Consider the following 22,887-nt stretch of genomic DNA (forward strand, 5'->3'; position numbering starts at 1 on the left):
CAGAGTTTTGCTTAATAATACTTACCTGCCGGGTAATTGTAATCCAATTTGATGTTGTTATTTTCTTGGATCAAGAATAAGAGATAATCCATTTTCTCAAGCAGTATTCATGCATCGGGGCATCCCCTCTTGGTTGTATGAAAAAGGAAATAACATTCTTGACCACTTTATGCATTGGGACTCTCCTGCTCATGGAATTTGATTCCGAATCCTGAGATCCCCTTACTTCTCCTCAAGAGATCTTTTATCATGTAAGCCAATTTTTGAACTTTCTCTTCTTCTAGCAACTTTTGTCTTTTTCCTTTCATGTTGTTCTTTTGCTTTCAGGAAGACCAACTTTCTTTTCGTGTCCTTTTCTTTTCTGCCTCTACTGTGTTGCTCCTGGTCTGTGTAGTATCCAATGCATGTGATTGTGGACATCTTTCAGGGATGATTGGCTCTAATATTCCCTGATTTTTTATTAGCAAATCCTTGAAAAGGTAGATAACCCATTTTTAGAATAAGATGCCATCCAATATGGGATCTTGAAAAATCAAGATATAACTCTTCCTATTTGAGGTTTGAATCATCGACCCTTCTTCCATTTTTGAAAAATCTGGATCTTTTTTAGAAATCTAACATAGCTACCTTGGCTGGTTCTGCTTCCCCCAGTTCTGTTTTTTTGGCATCTCATCCTTGTACCAAACTGTGGGCATATCGGTGGCATCATCAATTCTAGGAAGCATTGGTTGGGCTACCTGGATGGTTGGGTCATCGACAAAGGCTACTGTAACCCGATCTTCTCAAGGGATTTTTTAGACATTGGTGATAAGTTAAGGGTATTACTTTAAGGTCATGGATTCAAAGTCTTCCCAAGAGTACATTGACTCATGAAAGAGGGTTTTATGGGTTATTGGACCTACAATTACATCAAACAGGATGGTTCTCTCAGTTGTTGTTGTTGTAGTATTTTCACCATACCCACTTATCTTGGTGCAGTGAGTTCCAAACTCAGATCTTGGTATTCCTAAATCTCCTAGCAATCACATTGAGATAGATTCATTCCCCCTCCTCCAACCAGATAGTTTGGTATTGTAATGTCCTTGACCTAGATAGTTACTAGCGTGAGGGAAGATGGTTCTATAGACTTGGGGACTTTAATTTTATGGAGGACCTCTTCTAGTGTTTAGGTGAGGAATTGATTAAGTCGAGAATGAAGATGCGAGCAAAAGTTTTAGACAACTGCTTCTGATCAATGTCATACCCCTTTTTTTTTTTTGAAATCATGAACTCTCTTCGCCTTAGAAAAAATAATATTCGAGCATGCATGGCCTGATCTGAGCAAGCAACCAATTGAGAGCATAAACCCGCGTGGGGTCCCCCAAAGGCATACAACCCTTGCACCTCTAACCTTCATCAAAGTTTCCCATCACCTGCAATCTACGAAAAGACTGATGATTTTTTTTTTATCTTCGTCTCCAATAAGAATATAATATCTGCCTTGAGCTTAGTAATTTTATCGGCAATTCTCCTTCCTGTCCCAATCCATGATGCCATCATCATTGGCACCAATTGGACTTGTGAAAGAAATCTGATCCGTAGATCCATACTGAGTAGAGATGGCGTTAACACTATAACCCATAGTTGTCTTTTTCCAACACTTTCAGCACCCCACCCTCCCCGGATTTTCACTGTGGGTTAACGTCGTTTTAATATTTTACTTGGTCCAGGAATTCTAACGATCTTTCAGCCCTACTCAAAAGGTAAAACTCTGTGGGCTTACCTCTTGCCCCCAGGGATCCAAAATAGGAGGTTGAAAAAACAAAAGTAAACTTACCATTCATGGTAACTTACAGAGGATTTGCTTTCCCGAATCTAGGGTTGGGATTGGAAGGGGCCTTGTCCAGAATGGCAACCTGAAGCTCGCCCGAGTCCGGTGACAATGGAAGAACTATGGCCCGTGAGCAATCTTTTTCCTCTCTAACAACCACTACGTCGTTAAACTTAACTAGCCCCCTTGCTGCATCAGATGGTTCAAGAATAAGATCCTTATCAGATTGATTTTGCTGGTCCGGAGAACCTCAAACACTTGATCTCCAACACCCTCTGCAAAAACTAACTGGTTCACAACCGGTTCTTCAACGTCCGTGTTTTCATCACCTAGCACCGAGAATCTGTTGATGGTGACTTTCACTTCACACCACTCACTCTGATTGTTGTTATCCTTACTGACACCCTGAGTTGCATGGGGCCTCCTCGCACACACGCTCCATCCGCAACCAGCACAAAAGGACATAATATGTTCGTATTTCACCCTCTGGTTCAGAACCATGTGGTTCTCGATTTCGATCTCAAAATCAAGGACATCAATTAACTTCCCCCCAGATGTTCTGCTGTTCTAAATAATCTCTTTTTTGTTTTTGAAAGGCAAGCTGGGGTTAGGCAGACCCCCACCAGTTATTCAACGTACCACTGGGTTTTGAACCTGCAACGTCCCACCACAAGGAGACGTGCACTGACAGCTCCCCTTGGTGATGGTCCATAATCTTCGAGATACGTCAGGGAGACAAATCCATACAGGAATTGACTTAGAGGATCTCCAATTTCCAAGGCATCCCTGGCCTCCACTTGTTCAACATGAGAATCCAGTCTGCAGCCTTCCAGACTCTTTCTCGCATGATACTATTCATGTCCTGCTCATTGCAAAAACTCTTATGAGAAACAAACCATTCTTCCCCTTGGAGAATCTGATATATATATATATATATATATATATATTTTTTTTTTTTTTGAAAGGCAAGCTGGAGTTAGGTAGACCCCTACCAGTTATACAACTATACCATTGGATTTTGAACCTGCAACGTCCCAATACAAGGTGACGTGCACTACCAGACAAGCGGAGCCCCACGTTGGTTGGAGAATCTGATACTGTCAATGTGTTTCCACATTCTTTTGCACATTTTCGAATATAAGATGAAACTCCATCCTTCGATATTTTCCCCCACCATCAAAACCTGCCATAGCAATGAACGAAGTTGGCGCAAGCATCTCTGAATAACGTTTTGCAGGGATAAACAGCCTTCTTTATTCTTCGTGGCGAACCGATCCCAGAGGTTTGCACTGCTACGCAAACTCCTCATGTTTACCTCCCACCACTTCAGACCAAGGTGTGAAGCCATTGTTGATCTTCGGTGTCCCCCTCATCTTGAATGAATCTCTCTTCACCATCATTAATCTCCCCTGTATCCCACGAAGCAAGGAGCCGTCACCTCTCTCTCTCTCTATCTCCATCCACTGAAGTCCTCTTCGACTTCAACTACGAAAGTATTCCCTCGTGTATAAGGAGAACTCTTGATTACATAGAATAAAACCCGAAAAATGGTGGATAAGGGCAAGCACATAAACATGTCCTTCGGTTTAAGATCTTATGCTCGTAATTTGCATGTGGGTAGATGTTAAGAAAAAATATGTCAGAATAGATTTCTGAACCAAATCATTGCTTTTAAAAGATCAGAAAATCAGCTTGAATTAAATCGTTTTGAATCGGTCTACTTAAAAACAAAAGTGCTGATTCATTTAAAATCAACCGATTAATTCTTTTTTATCCTAAACATTTTAGAATACTAAGGATGAGACAGCAATCTATATCGATGTTGACAATTTTGAGTATCTATAATAGAATACTCTACTAAAAAAAACAAGTTTACAACAAGTGCCCACATTGAATGCGAGGTTCAGTATGGTATTCAACTTAAACCATGTTCATAATCAAACTTTTACTTTGGCCAGGATATATTAGTACATAGCATGGTTTTTGTGCCTAAACACAAATGTAACATGTCGAACTCTTGTAAACAAAAATCCAACGTTTTCTCTTGCACTAGTTTAGAGATGAGTAACATTTCATACTTCATAGGTCCAATCCTACAGAGTAATGAGATCTCCAGTGGCCAAATTATATGGTACATTGGTAATGTCTTGGATTCTCACAGATCAACAAGACAAACTCTCTGCACACTAACACTAACACAAAAACTTCATGCAGGAGGATTTTTTGCATAGAACCCAGAACAAGAGTTGGGGAGCTGTTCTTAAACAACAGCTGCTAATTCACGTTACCATTCATTCGACTGTAAATGATTAGTAACAGAACCAAGTAGCTGCATTCCCTCCTGACTCATCTGTTGCACCTCTGAAGGAGATAAAATCTTGATGCAACGGACACACCTAATGAATTCCCTGCAAGCATTACCTCACGTTAAAATGTACACCAACAGAGAAAAGCAAAAGGTATTATTCCAAAACCAGACCGTGATGTTGTACTTCATCATGCTTTAGATTATTCATAGGGCTATCTTGGAAAAATATATTTTGTTCTACTATGTTGATAGGCAAGAGTCCACCTTGAAGTTACTGAGAAGTGGTTACCAAGCAGCAAACAATACTTACAAGGATAACAAGCTTACTGCAGATGTCTTGTATCCTTGTCAAAGAACCAAACAAAGAAAATATAGGGAGACTTGATCTTAAGAACACTAGTCCTTCAGAAGGAAAGTCACTATGTGAGTGTAATAAAGTATGAGGAATTACAAGCTTAAAATGCAAAAGAGTCAACCAAGTCCAATAAAGCTTAAGATGCAAAAGCAGCAATCAAGTCCAATAATGGACAAATACAAATGCACATTAAGCACATACCCAAGAAGTCCCCGACGGGACAATACAAAAAGGCTCAAAAAGCAATGCCAACAAGTAAAGAATAAATATTATTGAAGGAGGCTTGTGAAATACATGAGGAGAACAAAGAGGAAGGAGAGGAAACCATTGGGAGCTCCCAACGGTCATATTTATGACCGTTGGGGGCCCAACAACTCCATGAGTGGGGTTCCAAATGATATTAACAAAAAGAAAAAGAAAAAGTAAAAAATACATTAAAAGAAAATACAAAAAATAAACTAAGAAAATAGTTGTTTCTAGAAAACAACTATGAGAATATGTGAAAAGACGAAAATGACCCTATCAGGCAAACTAGAATAAATTGGATTGTATTTATATTAACACTCCTTAAACTTAAAGGAAAATAACCGAAAGTTTATTAAGGAGAAAAATAAAGCAAGGAGAAGGAAGAGCTTTTGTGAAGAAATCTGTCAGCTGGTACTCTGATGTGACATACGGCAATGCAATAGTTTCTCTCAGATATTCATCATATACATAATGACAATCATCTCGATATGTTTGGTTTGTTCATAGAAGGTGTGGTTGCTTGTGATGTAAATTGCACTTTTATTGTCGCAAGACATCTTCGAATGCGTGGAGATGATTATTCTCATATCACTGAGAAGATTTCAAAGCTACACAAGCTCCATAGTTATAGTAGTCATTGCACGATATTCAGCTTCAGTTGAGGATAGTGATACTTTATGTTGCTTTTTGCAACACATAAAAATACACAAAAAATTTGTAGTTGATACTCTATAATTGGGATTTACATTTCAATCAGCATTAGTATAGGCACGTAAATCAAATGAAGAAGATGAGGATAGAAAAAAACCCTTGGCTATAGTATTTTTGTTGTATCTAACAATTCTTAAGACAACACTCATGTGCACAGTGGTAGGAGCATATTAAAACTGGCTGATGGAGTGAACTGCATGAGCTATGTCTGATCGAGTGATGGATAAGTATATGAGTGACCCAATAAATTAGCTGTAAGGAGTAGGATCCTCAAGTAAGGTTCTATTTTTCAATCTCAATTTTGCATTAATTATTTATGGGGTTTCTATCTTCTTATCATTTGAAATATCAAACTTAGTACAAATGTTAGCAACAAGTTTCATTTGAGAAAGAATGTACTTACTGAGAGAGTACACAACTTTAATACCTAAGAAGTATCTTAAGAAACCTAAATCAGACATATCAAAGTTTTCTTTTAAAATATTTTTAATATCACTAATTCTTTGTTGGTCACTTCCAGTGATAATCATATCATCTACATAAAGTAGAAGAATAACAACCGTAGAACTTGTACTTTTAACAAAAAAGAGCAGTGTCAGTATAACATAAATGAAAACCCAGATGAGTCATTACATTACTAAATTTATCATGCCAAGCTTTTAGAGCTTATTTTAGACCATATAAAACTTTTTTAAGTTTAGGATTTTACCTTTTTCAATACAAAATCCTGACTAAGGATCCATGTAAACCTCTTTATTTAATTCACCATTTAAAAAAGTATTTTTCACATCTAGTGGGTAGATGGGTCATTTTTAATAGATGCAACGGCTGTAAGGGTCCTATCACTAGTCATTCTAGCTATCAGGGCGAATGTTTCTTTATAGTCAATACCATACTCTTGAAAGTACCCTTTGGCCACTAACCTAGCTTTGTATCATTCAAGAGACCCATCATTCTTGATTTTAACCTTAAAAATCCATCTACATCCTATTGAATTTTTTTCTATAGGTAATGAAGTTATTTTCCATGTTTTAGCTTTTTCAAGAGCATTAAGTTCTATATTCATAGCTTTAACCCATTGAGAAAGATTTTTGTCCTCATTATAATGTGATGATTCATTATAAGAATGCAATGCAATTAGACATGACCTATATTTTGGTGTCAATGTATCATAAGATACAAACCTATTTGGTAGGTTAGAGATACAATTGGATCTCCTAAGGGAGGTTTCCTCTAATGATGAGTTTTGAGAATATTTTTCTAAGGCATTTAGAGAATTCCTTTGTTCACGCCAAGTATAAGTTTGCATAAGTTTATCAATAATATCATTATTTATAGGTGATTTTTCATGCACATTATCATCACTATTTTCATTGATATTTAAGGGATTATCCTTATGTATCATCACAAGAATTCAACTCTTATTGTGGCAAGAGGTCAAATAAAAATGTATAATCAATTTCATTATTTTCTTTGGTCTTCTCAAAACCATTTTCATTTTCCAAAAATGTTACATCTTTAGAAACATATAGTTTATTGCTCTTAGGATCAAAACATCCATATTCTTTTTTGTTCTCTCCACAACCCATGATTACACATTCAATGGCTTTTGAAAACAATTTATCTCTTTTGTGGAAAAACACAAAACACTTTAAACCAAAGATCCACAACCGATTGAAGTCGGGTGTTCAAGCAACCTCGACCCAAAAATATTTTGGAATCTCTTTAGAAATAAGTAGTGTCCTAGTGGTTTCTAAAATATATTTATGTTTTCTTTCAGCTATTCTATTTTGTTAAAGAGTTATAGGACATGATTTTTTGTGACAAATTCCGTTTAGTTCTAAATAATTTTGAAATTCATTTGATAAGTACTCACCACTTGAATCAGATATAAGAATATAAATGTTGCTTTGAAATTGATTTTTGACAATCATGTAAATTTTTTTAAAGGAGAGACATCAGATTTGAAATTAAGAAAGTATATCCATAGATATCTAGCAAAATCATCAATAAAGGTAACATAATATGAATATCCTCCCTTTGATACGGGAGAAGGTCCTCAAACATCTCAATGCACTAATTCAAAAGGTCTCTTAGAGACAAAGGTTCTATTTGGAAAACAGAGTGAATTTCATCTTTTCAAAAATACAATCTTTGCAAACTAAATTTTTTTCATTGCAATTTTTTTTTCCCAAGGAAAAAAGATACATATTCTAGAAGCTTGGATGCCCAAGTCCTTTATGCCAAGTTTCAGTATCTTTATCTTGGATATAATTATAAAGAGTTTAGAGAGAGGTTTAGATAGTTCATGTAGTAGAATCTCTCATACTATGGCCTTGCCTAATCTGCTTCCCTGACCAGAGATCCTGCATAGAACAACCCTAAGATGAGAAAGAGACTCGACATCCATGATCGAAAATTTGTGAGACAAAAAGAATATTTAAACTTAGTTGAGGAACAACCCTTACTTTTGGCACAAAATTTTTTTTAGAGGAATTTAAGGTTCCAACACTTTTAATTTGCAAAGATGTTTCATCGGAAGTTGAAACATAGGAGGTTTTTGAATTAGTGCATAAGTCGAATAAATCATTCTCAAGAGGTGTCATATGATAGGAGGCCCCCGAATCAAGGATCCAAGAAGACATACCTAGAGGAGAATATGAGGCTATCGCAGCACCCGATGTGGATGGAGATTTGAATAGCATTTGAAGTGCCTCTGATAATTGAGCAAGAGAAAAGAAATCTTTTCCTTTAATTGGTTCTTCCTTGGTGTGGTTTCTTCAACGGAAGTAACTTTGTTCTTTGGGTTTTCATATAACTTGGGGCAATTAGGCCGTATATGACACGGTTCATGGCAATGATGGTAAATAGCCTTCTTGTAGCCTCCATTATAGTTATTTTGCCTCCCAAAGTGTAGAGTTTTGTATGTTTTGACATGATTGTCGGGCTTGGACATGCCTATCACTTCATCTTCTCATTTTATCATACCAAGGCGAGTCTCCTCTTGGCATATTTCGGCAATGACATCTTCCAAAGGAAGAGACTTAGATTTACGAATGAGAGATGATCTAACTTGTTCATATTCGGGCCTAAGCCCATGTAAAAATTGAAAAAGTGTGCTTTTTTCATTTGCTCTCTTCTTAGTTCAACATCTTCACTAGCAACCCACTTAGGTTCAAGAAGAGATAGTTCATCCTATAAGGGACTAGGAGTGCTAAAATAATCACGGATACTCATGTTCCCTTATTTAATGGTACGTATCTTTTCTTGGAGAAAGAATTGTCTTGCAAAATCTTTTTGTATATGCATACCTTTCATGAAAAACTATGTCTCGTTTGCCTTGCAAAATTTGGCTATGTTAACACAAATCTTAAGCTCAACATTGTTCATAAACCATGCGAGGATCTTAGCATGTTTACTTTCCCAATCTTCTATCTTGGATTGATGATCCTCAATAGCTTTTGTGCGAGTATTTTCTTTTAGAGCTTTTTCTTGACTTCCTTCCATCTTGGTGAGTTTGAGTTGAGGTTTCGAAATGGAACCCATCACATATCCCCAAAACTTCTTGCCTTTGAGGTTATTCTCCATGATACCATTTAACTTGAAGGAGAGATCAATCTTTTGCTCATTCTCCATTGTGGCTTAGAGAGAAGAAGGACAAAGAGTATGGAAGAGATCCTCCACTTAAATTGCGGCAAGGACTTGATTCCCGAATCACGATCTTTCAATAGTCATCTTTTAAGAGACCAAGAGCACAACCTTGCTCTGATACCATGTAATAAAGTATGCGAAATTACAAACTTAAGATGCAAAAGTATCAGCCAAGTCCAATAATAGACATATACAAATGCACAATAAGAACATACGCAAGAAGTCCACGATGGGACAATACAAAAAGCCTCAAAAGGCAATGCCAACAAGTAAAGAATAAATATTATTAAAGGAGGCTTGTGAAATACATGAGGAGAACAAAGGGGAACACCCCCTACTTATACACAATAATGAGAGGAGAGGAGACCATTGGGAGCTCCCCTCATCGTTGGGGCCCCAACGACTCCATGAGTGGGGCCCCAAATGATATTAACAAAAAAATAAATAAAAAGTAAAAAATACATTAAAAGGAAATACAAAAAATAAACTAAGAAAATAATTGTTTCTAGAAAACAACTATGAGTACATGTGAAAAGATAAAAATGCCCCTATTGGGCAAACTAGAACAAAATGGATTTTATATATATATATATATATATATATATATATATATATATATATATATATATATTAACATCAAGTTAGCATCCCTAATGCTGTCGAAAAATGGAGGAAAACCTCCTTTACACGCCCATAAGGAATAATCCTCCAACAGAAGAAAAAGCGGGATAGAGGATGAAAGCGATGTTAATTGTTCAAGAGCATGTTAAATCAGATGCATTGGCTAGGTCAGTGGTACTTACAGCACCTAACATTGTGGAAAGAACAGCAAGCCTGTTTAATATCTTTTCTAGGGCCAATATGAAGGATGGAATTTAAATGCAGCAGGGGTGGAGGCAATATAGACAACTACCATTGACAACTTCATTTGAAAGAAAAACTTGAGTTGATACAGAAAAAATATCTGAAGTATAGAAGCACTTCCAGAAATTGCTTCCTTCTCAGTATTAAGATGACAAAATTGAGGACACCTTGAACAAATACAGTACAGCCACCCTAGCAATTTTGGAAAGATGGCCCAAACTTGTAGAAGAACGTAGATTATATAGAAACCACAATATTCTTAAAAGACCAAACAAAAAAATCACTGTAATGTGGAGGCCATTCAACCTTCCACAGCAAAGAAAAAAAAAACTGGAAATATTGATAGACAATGGTATGTTTGGGCATAACCTGAAACATAACAAAATTCATGAAACTATATCTCCTACTAATAGAGATACTGGAGTCCATCAACTTGGTCGTGTTCCTTCTGATGCCAAAAAATCCTAATGGATCTTATGCCAGTTAGCACGTCTCATCAGGTAAACATGCATCAATGCAAAATAAAGCCATACTTATTGGTTAGAAGACCCATATGAACTACAATACAAAAAGGGGTATACACCGTTTAGATGAACAATAGAGCTCTGTGTGTGGGGCACATGTATATGTGAGCATGCATATGTGGGGTGGGGGGCAGAGAAAGAGAGACTTACTCCCATGGGTCATCACCAACAAGAAGCACGTCATTTTCATAATCTGTGTAGACTAGTTTCCAGTCAGATTCTCTGGAATCATTGAGTTTGCCTTCCAGTCCAAACATACATGCAATTGCAAACTTCAGCTCATCATAGTCTTTAAACCGTGTGACATCAATAGACCTACCAACAGACCCAAGCTTTTGGACCTGCACAGTTATAGTGAAACTCAGATATCATATATAATTTATTTATTTATACACCATCAGGCACCAGCATTACCAGACACCAGACTGGTGGCACCAGAGTGATGGTGCCATGCAGTTTCCAGTGGGGCTGGTGCTTGGGCCATGTTCATCAAAAGCAGTTGCACCAGCACAATATGAAATCTCCCAACTATCAATAGAGATGCAATTAAACAGGGGACCTTGTGCCAAGGATTGCGTCTATTTTTAATGTTTATACAAAAATTGTTTACAGTAAAAAGGAAAAACCTCATAAAATGTAGGAGAAAGCAGTTTCATAGCCAAACCTTGGTATATGTTCGAAAAGGTGGTGATCCTTGCTGCAATGAGCTCTTATAAAAGTTTCTTTCTTTGACAGTTGCACTGCTTGAAGGCAACCCTCCTAAGTTATCAGGTATCTCTTGTGCAGAGAAGGTCTGTGATTCTGCTGGTCCCATTGACGTAACCTGAGACTGAAGATCCTGGCTTGAACTATAGTCCCCAATAAAGCCTTCAGAAGGATTACAAAGAAAGTCATCCCTTGGGGTACAGAAACGTTCCATGACTAGGCCCGAAACAAGTGGATCAATTAAAGTGCTTCTGTTGCTAACTTCCAAGTGATCATTGCCATATGCATTGCTATGACTATTACTTTCCTCTGTGATGTCTCTAAAACTGTAGCACTTTGAGACATTTTGCTGATTGAGCGTATCTTGCTGACCTTCAAAATCCATCTTCTTATAGGACACAATCCCTGAGGTACCACAAATATTCTTTAGATATGACTGATGGGCAAGCCCATATAATTCTTGGGCCGAGGCTTGGAAAGGTTGGCTTGGATCAACATTGAAATTTAAGATATATGGTGACTGTACTTTGGCATCAGAATCATGCCTTCCTGGATGAGCTTCTGTAAGGACATTTACTGAAGTATCTGAGCTATCTAGTTCAGACAAAATTGAAGTCTCGGGTTCTATCATTGCAAGTCCAGGTGATCTCAAGATGTTAGTAAGAGACTGAAAGTAAGCTGAATGAAGCATCAGCTCTTCAAAATCCTGGAACTGAGAGGATTGCTGTAGGGGGGCCTGAAGCTTTGGGTACAGATTATTAGCCTCCAAAGATTGACATTCTAGTTGTAGCGGCTGAAATACATTCCCTTCATTTTGAGGTTGGGGAAGCATTTGAATATGTTGTGAAGATCCCTGTGGCATACATGGATTTATAAGTTGTAACTGTCTTGGAAATCTCTCGAGCAACTTCTCATCTTGGTGGGTTCTCGATAGGCTGGAATGGTTCAGTAACTCTTGTTGTATGTGCCTTGGAGTTACTAATGAATCATTCTGACATTGTGTTTCAAGTGGATCAATAGGTGAAGCTCTCGTGGAAGGTATCCCTTTGAAAGTCTTGTCAAAGGAAGGATTATTGATGCATTCATCCTGCCTTTTTTTGTTGGCCTTATCCTCCATCACTTGAGTTTTGTTTTCTGACATAGATGACAGGTTTGGAGAACTCAACTGGTGCAGTGTCCCTTCAGCACCCTGTTCCTGTGTCTGCACCTGCATCAGTGAAATTAAAGCTGAGTCCACAACTTTAGGTTTCTCAATACAATTTGACAAAATCTGGTTCTGCACTTGGAGGGACTGTTGTTGCAAGAGAACAAGTTGGTGCTGCTTTTCTGTTGAGGCTGCTTGCGAATCTTCATACTGTAGTTGTATTCCATTTAAGCATGGCTGTGAAAATGGAAAAGGAGGCATAATCCCTTTGCAGAGTTCCTCTCCAAGACCCTGTAAGTTTGGAATAGCCATTGGCGGATTACATCCTGCAAGCATCCCAGGAGCATGTATCGCAGGTCTATGCAACATTCTCATCATCTGTTCTGAACTTCTATCAGGGGCAAGGCAGCTTTTGGAAGTGTTATTCCCATTTCCCGGACTCGCCAAAATCAATCTTTTGAAAATCTCTCTATCAGTTTCCTCTCCTTCAAAATGAAAAAGAAACGATCACAATTAATGAATAAAAACAACACTAACCAGGACACTGAATTTCTCTCGGGATTGCAGCACAGACATAGTCATATGCAGATTTTTTCATGTCTTTAACACTGCTGAAGATTATGAGAGTGACACTAAAAATGGTACCTATAAATTCTCATCCATGCTTTCTTGATAAAGTATTGTGCATGTCCCGGACCGAGCCTTCGGAATGGGGCATGTGCAGTGCGGAGATCTACTGAGTGAAAAATGCATCGAGTGTAGGAACGCGATATGCATTGGCTTGATCAATGATGTGCGGTGATAGCATGACATGCAATAGGTAACAATATCGTCGTTGGTGCGACGGTGTGTGACAGCACATACGTGGGGCGTTGTTTGGTTAAGCAGCGCCAACGGATCAGAGGATGTTGTCATTGAGGATTTCATTAAGGACCTGTCGACTTGGATGAGTTTCTCACACGTAGTGTTTGAACGCATGGGGTGCATGTGGGTTGGGGCTAATTCTCACAGGGATCACCTTAGATGGTTACAACCAAGTATGGTGACTTGAGGTTAGGCGAGTGAATGCCTAGGACCCTGCGAACAAGTCTAGGTGGTGCTCTTCGCTATGGCATACAATCATCAATTGATCTTTGGACTTAGGGTCGCAATGCCTTGTCCTTCTGTGGCAAGGTTATGTTAAGGTGTGCCTATGGAGTCGCGATACACTCCATGACACGCGAGACTAAGGCATTTGTGCGCTTGCTAGCTGATATGAGACAACTATGCACATAAGTAGCATAAACTAGATAGAATATGTATTTGAAAATGTATTTGATTAGCTTCTACTAGGCAACTGTGCACAAGGTGGTGCGTAGGGCCAATGAAATGATTCAACACATGAAAAAGTGTTGGTGCGTGGCCTTTGGCCATTAGGCTGGCCAGACTGGGTAGTCTGGCGCATCACGAGTTTGCGAAAAATTATGTCTGTGACAAATTGGCATCATATCAAAAAGATTTACGGAGACCTTGTTGTTCAGTGAGTGCGACACTGAAGAAGATAAAGATTCCTACCAATTGTGCATCAAGCTCGTAGGTGGAGTGTGGTATTTGCCTTATGCATGCAGAGAATGCACGTTGGATTCGGTTGGATAGATTTGCACCTTTCAAATAGGAGACTCAATTGAACTTCTATGTTCTCTCCCGAGATTATGAGTTAGCGAAGTGCCTATCTTGAGCAGAATGTTCGTTGTTTTGGTCCCTTGAGTTTGGTAGTTTCTCAATCGATTGTGTGTGTGGAAAAAGTCATTATTGGCTCATTGGTTTGGTTCCTGCGGGAACGTATTTGCTGGCTCCGAATGAGAGTTGCAATGTGCTGGCTCTAGATGTGAGTTGCAGTGTTGGGTCGTGAGTTGCCTCTTGTGTGGACGAGTAACCAAAAAGACGTTTTGAAGGACCGCTTTGGGATGATACGCAAGTAAGTATCCCTCACTTGAGGACTAGTTTGGACCATTGAAAAACAACAAGTTGGTGTTTTAAGGATGTTGATATCCCTGCGACACGAGTTGGTGGTCGCTCTTCTCTGCGAGGACCATAAAGGACTTGGAATTGCCCTTGCTAGGGTCGGAAGGCACCTCAGCCATGAGCATGAAGACAACAAGTTTGTCGTGCAGTCGAGGATGACCCGCTTGTGTATGAGACTACACTGGGGTCCCACGAGTGAAGAATGATCGATGTTGATGAAGCGGAAGATCGTTGTCTAAGTGATTTGAGGCGCGTTAAGGAATGAGACTTAGCGTGCTAAAGGTTGCAGCAATGATGGATAAAAACCAGAACAAGTTCAGTAGGATAAAAAAAAAAGACCAAAGATAAGTGCAAAGAGAAAATGACATATTAGAAAATGTTGTGTTCTTACATGCACCAACATTGTCGAGGACGACAATGGTTTGGGTGGAGGAAAATGTCCCAGAACGAGCCTTCGAAATGAGGTACATGCAGTGCTGAGTATTAGAATATGGGATGGATATGGATCCATTCAATAAAAGATCCATATTCATTCCCAGGTTTTGTATGTTAATGTAATATGAGTTACTAATGCAGGGGCACTTTTGTCCATGTGTTAATTATTGTAACCCTATTAAGGCTAATGAAGTATTAGCGCAACCTGTGTGTGAAGACTGAGAAGCTGCCAATTCCCAAATACGAGTCTCTCTCTCTCTCTCTCTCTCTCTCTCTCTCTCTCTGGTTTCTTGATAAACATAGGAGTTCTTACATGGTATCAGAGCAGCGATGTACCTGGAAGCAAGCCCTTCATCAGGATCGTGAACAGCTGCACTAATCTCTCGTGATCAAGTGCGTGAAGAAGATTTTTCAAGCCCATGCTCCATCAACGTGAAAAACGACAGGTCACGTGATCCGCATTCTTATTTTCCTTTCCTTTCTGTTGTTTCTGTCACTTCTTTTTCTAATTCTATTTTCTTTTAAGATTCTCTCTGTCGCAGATCTGAAAGTCTTTCAGATCTGCTATTATTTTCTCTCTGTCGCAGATCTGAAAGTTTTTCAGATATGCTATTATTACATTCGCCTTTTCGCAGATCTGAAAGTTTTTTTTAGATCTGCTACTCTATTCTCTCTGTCGCAGATCTGAAACCCTTTCAGATTTGCTATCGCCTTTCTTTCATTCCCTGAAATATTTTCGCAGATCTGGAACATAGGGAAGTATTCCATCCTCTCGCAAATCTGAAATCTCTTCAGATTTGCTATTCTATACTCTTCATTGCGGTTCTGTCGCAGTTCTGAAATATTTTCAGAAATGCTATAGTCTTGGTATCAATACTCTTTATTGCAGTTCTGTCGCAGTTCTGAAATATTTTCAGAACTGCTATCGTCTCTTTGTCCTTGCTTTTAGAAATTCTGTCTATCGCAGATCTGAAATCCTTTTTCAGATCTGCTATCAGCCCCTTTTAACCTCATAAGACTGAGTGCTAGTCTGAAATTTTTCTGTCCATACCATAGTCTGCAATCTGTCAGTCCACCTATTCTCATTTATCTTATATTAATACTTTGTCAGTCTTTCAGTTCTGTCTCAGCCACACTTATTTAATTCCTTTTAGTTTCAACCACCTATGTCTTTCGGTTGTCAAACAGTCTATCGATGGATACTTCAGGTAATTCGGGTCTTTCTTCCAACTTCCTGGGACAACTTGTCTCGAAAAAGCTGACTACCAACAATTATCTGACTTGGAAACGGCAAATTGCTCTTTTTATTCAAAGTCAAGATCTTTCAGGCCACTTGGATGGCTCCACTCCCATGCCTCCAGAATTTATCGCCACCGAAGCCAAAGAGGATGAAGGATTGCCGAATATTGTTCGCAATCCTGCATTTGTTACTTGGATGAAGCGCGATCAGGCCCTCGTCGCGTACATTACTTCCATATTTTCTCGAGAAGTATTGATTTTCATTCCTGATGATTGCACATCTAAAGTTTTGTGGGAGAACTTAGCTCAGACCTACTCTCAGATATCAGAGGCTAACGAATTTAAGATGTTAAGAAAGGGTGCAATGAGCATTATTGAATTCTTAAATCAAGTCAAAAGCATCACAGATCAGTTAGCCATGGTTGGATATCCAGTGTCAGATAAAGAAAAGGTGCAGCAGACAGTGAATGCTCTGGGTTCAGAATATCATGTTCTTGTGACGTCTTTATTGTGCCTACCTACGCTACTCAGTTTTGAAGAATTACGTGCCAAACTCTTTCAGTATGAGATGATTCTGAAAAGTTGTTTGATGCTTCAGCAGGACAATCATTTACGCATGAGGTTCTTGCCACAGGGATAATAGTTGATCGTTCACGAGGAGGACGTGGCAGAAGTAGGGGAACTCCAATCCAGGGTAGACGTGGGTTACTACCTACACCAAGTTCCAATGTCAGTTTTTCAAAGAATGTTCCCACATGCTACCAGTGTAACAAACGTGGTCACATCAAAGCCAACTGCTGGTTCAATCCACAAAATCGGAATAGAACACAAAATAATAGAAATGTTGTTACATCAGGAACTGCAGGTACATTTCGAGTCAGTGATGATGCTAAGGATCTTCTCTTATCTGCGATGGCCAACTTGAATCTAAAACAGAGTGATAAAATATGGTATGTTGACTCTGGGGCAGTAGCTCATGTCACTGGCAATGCAGGCAAGTTCTCTACTTTGACTCCTTATCTTGGTAAATCTAATATTGTAACTGGAGATGGAACTCACCACCCTATTTCAAACATAGGCAATGTCCTCATTCCTTTGTCTGAGTCATCTATTCCTTTATCTGTAATGAAGTGCCAAATGAAAGAGGCGAAGTCTCCAAGCGAAAGCACGGAAGCACGCACATACACAAGAGGCCACAAATGGGCAAAATAAACCACAAAAGTGGTTAAGCACACAAAGAGGTAAAAAAATATATTTCACTCATAGAATGCTTCACAAGAAGCTTAAGAAATACATGGGGCCATGCCCCTTATTTATACACAGCAAGGGACCCAAGGAGGGGCTCCCATAGAGTCGTTGGAGCCCCTCCAACGGTCATATTTATGACCGTTGGAGGGGTCCAACGACTCTATGTGGACCCCTCTCAAATGAATAAAAAGAAAAACTAAAAAATAAAAAAGAAAAAATAAAGAAAAAGAAAGAAAAGAAAGAAAAGCATATCAATGATATGCGTGTACAGGTGAAATGACAGAATTACCCCTATCGGGTATTACAAAATAAATATATATATTTATATATATAGATAGACACATAGACATATATATATCATATATATGTGTATGTGTCGTAATCTATATATATAGATATATATATATAAATATACATCATATTTTAACACCCCCCCTCAAACACACGGTGAAATCACCGAGAGTTTGCTAAGGAGGAAGTAGAAGCGAGGCGATGGCAAAGCTTTAGTGAAGAAGTCCGCCAACTGATATTCGGTAGGAACATATGAGAGTTGAATGGTGCCCCGTAAGAACTCATCACGAACATAATGACAGTCCATCTCAATATGCTTCCTTCGTTCATGAAAAGTGTGATTGTTGGCAATATAGATAGAGCTCTTGTTGTCACAACACAACTTTGAGGGAGTTGAGAATGAGACACCCATATCTTTAAGTAAGCTTCTTAGCCATATAATCTCAGTTGTGGTAGTGGCCATCGCACGATATTCTGCTTCGGTATATGAGAGAGAAACTTTATGTTGCTTCTTACACCTCCAGGAGATAAGTGACTCACCAAGAAACACACAATAACCTGTGGTAGAAATACGATCATCGGGGTTACCCCCCAATCGGAGTCAGTATACGCAAGTAAAGTAAGAGGTGAAGAAGAGGATAAGAATACTCCCTTAGTTATGGAATTTTTTAAGTATCTGATAATCCTCATTACTGCTGCCATGTGAGTAGTAGTAGGAGCAGTCTGAAATTGGCTTTCACTATGAACTGCATGTGAAATGTCAGGTCTGTTGATAGATAAATATGTTAGAGATCCAATCAATTGACGGTAAGGCGTGGGGTCTGCTAAAGGAGTGCCATCACTGGCTCTCATCTTGGCATTGATCACTTCTGGAGTCTTCACCCTTTTGTCATCTGTCAGCCCAGACCTAGCAATAATGTCAGAGGCAAGCTTCATCTGAGATACCCCTTGGGGGAGTAGCAACTTCAATTCCTAAGAAATACCTTAGAAAACCCAGATCAGACATATCAAAATGTTTCTTAAGAATATTTTTAATAAGGTCAATACCTTTCTTATCATTACCTGTGATAATCATGTCATCAACATATAACAACAAAATTGTTATGTATTCATTAGAAGATTTAACAAACAAAGCAATATCTGTGTAACATGAGGAAAAACCATTATCAAGAACTACTTTGCTAAAAAGATCATACCAAGCTTTTGGTGCTTGTTTAAGACCATAGAGAGCTTTGTTTAATTTTAGAATATTGTCTTTCCCAATTTCAAGACCCGGCGGGGGGTCCATAAGAACTTCTTCACACAGAGTTCCATTTAGGAACACATTTTTAACATCAAGTTGATATATCGGCCATTGTTTTATGGATGCTAAAGCAATTAGGGTTCGTACACTAGTCATTCTGGCTACAGGAGCAAAGGTTTCTTCATAATCAATCTCATATTCTTGGGCGTAGCCTTTTGCAACCAAGCGAGCTTTGTATCTTTCAAGAGACCCATCACATTTGGTTTTGACTTTATATACCCATCTACACCCAATTGCCTTTTTTTCCTAAAGGTTGAGGAATAATGCTCCAAGTTTGGGCTTTGTTCAGAGCCTCTAATTCGATCTTCATAGCCTCAATCCAATGTGGATGATCTTTAGCTTCCTTGAATGAGGTAGGCTCATGATACGAATATATTAACATGAGACAAGCCCTATAATTCAGAGAGAAAGATTCATAAGACACAAATTTTTGTGGTGGCCTACTAGTACGAGAAGATCTCCTAGGTGGATTGTTGTCCATAGATTCGTCTAAAGAAAAGTCTTGAGAGTATCTGTCAATAGCAGGTTGATGTTCATTTCCGATCCGCCGGGTATAAACATTTATATCATTAAGGTTTTCATTTTGGGAAACATTATCATGTTGTGGTATATCATTATAATGTAAAGTGCCATCACAAGTAGTATCACAAATAATTGCCTCAGGAGACTCAATTCTAGGAGCTAAGTCGAATAAAAAAGAATAATCGATGTCTTCCCTAGATGTGTGGATATCGAAACCATTTTGTTCTTCAATGAAGTTTATATTTCTCGACACATACAGTTTATTGTTTCGAATATCATAGCATCTATAGCCTTTTTTATTCTCACCATAGCCAATGAACACACATTCAAGAGCTTTAGGTGACAACTTATCTTGTCCTTGACTAAGTACAAAACATTTGCATCCAAAGATTTTGTCTATTAAAATCTGGAGTAATTTTAAATAATTTTTCAAAGGGTGAAACATTTTTTAAAGAAGAAGAGGGCATACGATTTACAAGATATGTTGCGGTAAGAAGAGCTTCGGCCCAAAAGTTTTTAGGAACATTTTTAGACACAAGAAGAGTTCTTGTGGTTTCAATTAAATGCCTATGTTTCCTTTCCGCAAGACCATTTTGTTGCGGAGTTTTAGGACAAGATCATTGGTGCAAAATTTCATTTGTTTTAAAATAATTTTGAAAATCTTTAGACATGTACTCACCTCCCGAGTCAGATCTAAAAATGGCTATATTATGTTGGAATTGATTTTGAACAAAAGCGTGAAATTCTTTAAAATTAGTGAAGACATCGGATTTATTCTTGATAATGTAAACCCATGTGTACCTAGTAAAATCATCAATAAAAGAAACATAGTAAGAATAGCCCCCTTTGGACATAATGGGTGTCGGTCCCCATACATCGGAATGCACAAGTTCAAAAGGCCTTTTTGACACAAAATTACTATGTGAATAAGGAAGAGAGTGAATTTTCCCAAGAATACAATCATTACATGTAAATGTATTTGTATTACAAAAATTTTCCAAAAACGGAAAAAGGTGCAACTTGGAAATACTAGGGTGTCCAAGTCTCTTATGCCAAGTCTCAATATCTTTGGATTGAACATGATTACAAAATGATTTGGATGGCAAAGACAAAAAATCCATATAGTAAAGGTCCCCTCTTTTATGGCCTTGCCCAATCCGCTTCCCGGACCGGAGATCCTGCACATAGCAATGGGTTGGTGAAAACGAGACATTACATTCAAAATCGGTAATTTGAGAGACGGAAAAAAGATTTAGATTAAGTTTTGGAATAATTCGGATTTTGGAAACAAAAAATTCTTTGTTTTGGTCATAAGTTTTCTCAAGATTTCAATGCTTTCAACATTCAAAGATGTTCCATCGGTGGTGGATACATATGATTTGAATTTATTGAGACTTGGTTTTGACAAAAGTGATGCATTTGGAGTCATATGGAAAGAGGCACCCGAGTCAAGAATCCAAGAAGTCATACCTGGAAAGGAGGAGATGATGGCACCGGAAGTGGAAGGTGAAGAGGATTATGTAGAGGCGTTCATCTTTATAAATTGTTGAAGAGTTTCGGTTAGATGAGCGATGGACTCCTTTATGTCACCATCCTTCTTTGAATCTTCATTGATGATTGGAGGAGTTTCCCCCACGGAAGCCACCTTCTTTTTGAATTTAGGGCAATCGGGACGAATATGGGCCGGTTCATTACAATTATGACAAATGATTTTTCTTCCTCCACCACCATTATTCTTCCAAAAATGTGGTGGTTTATATGATCTTACATTGTTGCCGGGTCTAGACACGGCATGCACTTCATCAACATCTCTTTTCAAGGCCAAACGGGTTTCTTCTTGACATAAGTCGGCCAAGATATCGCTTAGAGAAGTAGAGGCCCTATGAAGAAGAGATCCTCTAAGTTGCTCAAATTCGAGACAAAGCCCATGAATAAATTGAAAGAACCTCTCTTTTTCCATTTTCTCTTGTCTCATGGCAATAGCACTTCCTTCCCATTGCGGTTCGAGAAGGACAAGCTCATCCCATAAAGAGGATAGGGCACTATAGTAGTCCCTAATACTCATATCACCTTGCTTGGTAGCTCTTACCTTTTCTTGTAGAAAAAAATGCCTAGCAAGGTTTCTTTGGGTGTACATGCCTTTCATAAAAAACCATGCTTCATTAGCCTTTTTGAATTTTGCAAGATTTGCACAAATCTTCAATTCAACATTGTTCATGAACCATGCTAAGATTTTAGCATGCTCACTTTTCCAATCTTCCATTTTAGAAGAGTAATCAAGAATAGCTTTTTCTTTTTCTTCTTCGTTCAATGCTTTTTCCTCATCTCCTTCAAACTTAGTTAACTTCAATTGTGGTTCTGGAATGGTTCTACATACGTAACCCCAAAGCTTTTTACCTTTGAGATTATTTTCCATAGCGGCCGCCCACATGCGGTAATTGGTCCCATCCAATTTGAATGAGAGATCGATTTTTGCATCTTTGTTGGCCATTTATAGAAAAAGAATTTTTAAGACAAGAGAGAGGAGAGGTATTACTTGTCAAGAGAGGATCCGATGAAGCCTTCTTAACCAAGGCTCTGATACCATGTAATGAAGTGCCAAATGAAAGAGGCGAAGTCTCCAAGCGAAAGCACGGAAGCACGCACATACACAAGAGGCCACAAATGGGCAAAATAAACCACAAAAAGTGGTTAAGCACACAAAGAGGTAAAAAAATATATTTCACTCATAGAATGTTTCACAAGAAGCTTAAGAAATACATGGGGCCATGCCCCTTATTTATACACAGCAAGGGACCCAAGGAGGGGCTCCCATAGAGTCGTTGGAGCCCCTCCAACGGTCATATTTATGACCGTTGGAGGGGTCCAAGGACTCTATGTGGACCCCTCTCAAATGAATAAAAAGAAAAACTAAAAAAGAAAAAAGAAAAAGAATAAAGAAAAAGGAAAAAAAGAAAGAAAAGCATATCAATGATATGCGTGTACAGGTGAAATGACCGAATTACCCCTATTAGGTATTACAAAATAAATATATATATATTTATATATATATAGATAGACATATATATATCATATATATGTGTATGTGTCGTAATCTATATATATATATATAAATATACATCATATTTTAACATTATCTGATGTTGTTCATGCGCCAAATACAAAGAAAAATATTATCTCTGTTTCTAATCTTGTTGACTCTATCAATTTACTCCTACTGTCTTTGTCAAGGATCTTCAAACGAAAGAGATGTTCGCTAAAGGAGAGCGATGTGAAAACATGTATGTCTTCAATGAAGATTCAGCCTCAAGTGTCCTGAAGCCCAAGTTTGATCATGTCTCCAAAAGCGTCTTAAGTATATCTAAATGTAATAAGCCAGATCTCTGGCATTCTCGTCTTGGTCATTGTAGTCAAGTCTTTATTGAAAAGTTAGTGTCTAATGGTTTTCTTTCAGAGTCTGTTTCACCTTCATTGAAGGATAAAATGTGTCTCAGTTGTCAGGTCTGCAAAAGTCATGTACTTCCTTT

At 38.3% G+C, this 22,887-nt stretch overlaps 1 protein-coding gene across 1 annotated transcript in view; it reads right to left on the reverse strand.

Annotated features, from left to right (window-relative positions):
* Positions 1-22,887, reverse strand: part of LOC149842433 (auxin response factor 5-like) — a 58,831-nt gene that overhangs the window by 19,673 nt on the left and 16,271 nt on the right. The window contains exons 12-14 of the mRNA XM_090000660.1: positions 11,134-12,644; positions 10,620-10,810; positions 4,128-4,218 (exon numbers count right to left, since the gene is read on the reverse strand). Coding sequence (XP_089856786.1) covers positions 4,128-4,218; positions 10,620-10,810; positions 11,134-12,644 — 1,793 coding nt within the window. The remainder of the gene's footprint in view (positions 1-4,127; positions 4,219-10,619; positions 10,811-11,133; positions 12,645-22,887) is intronic.

The sequence above is a fragment of the Nuphar pumila genome, chromosome 3, assembly GCF_984573655.1.
Source record: "Nuphar pumila chromosome 3, dmNupPumi1.hap1.1, whole genome shotgun sequence".
In the NCBI taxonomy this organism is placed as follows: domain Eukaryota; kingdom Viridiplantae; phylum Streptophyta; class Magnoliopsida; order Nymphaeales; family Nymphaeaceae; genus Nuphar; species Nuphar pumila.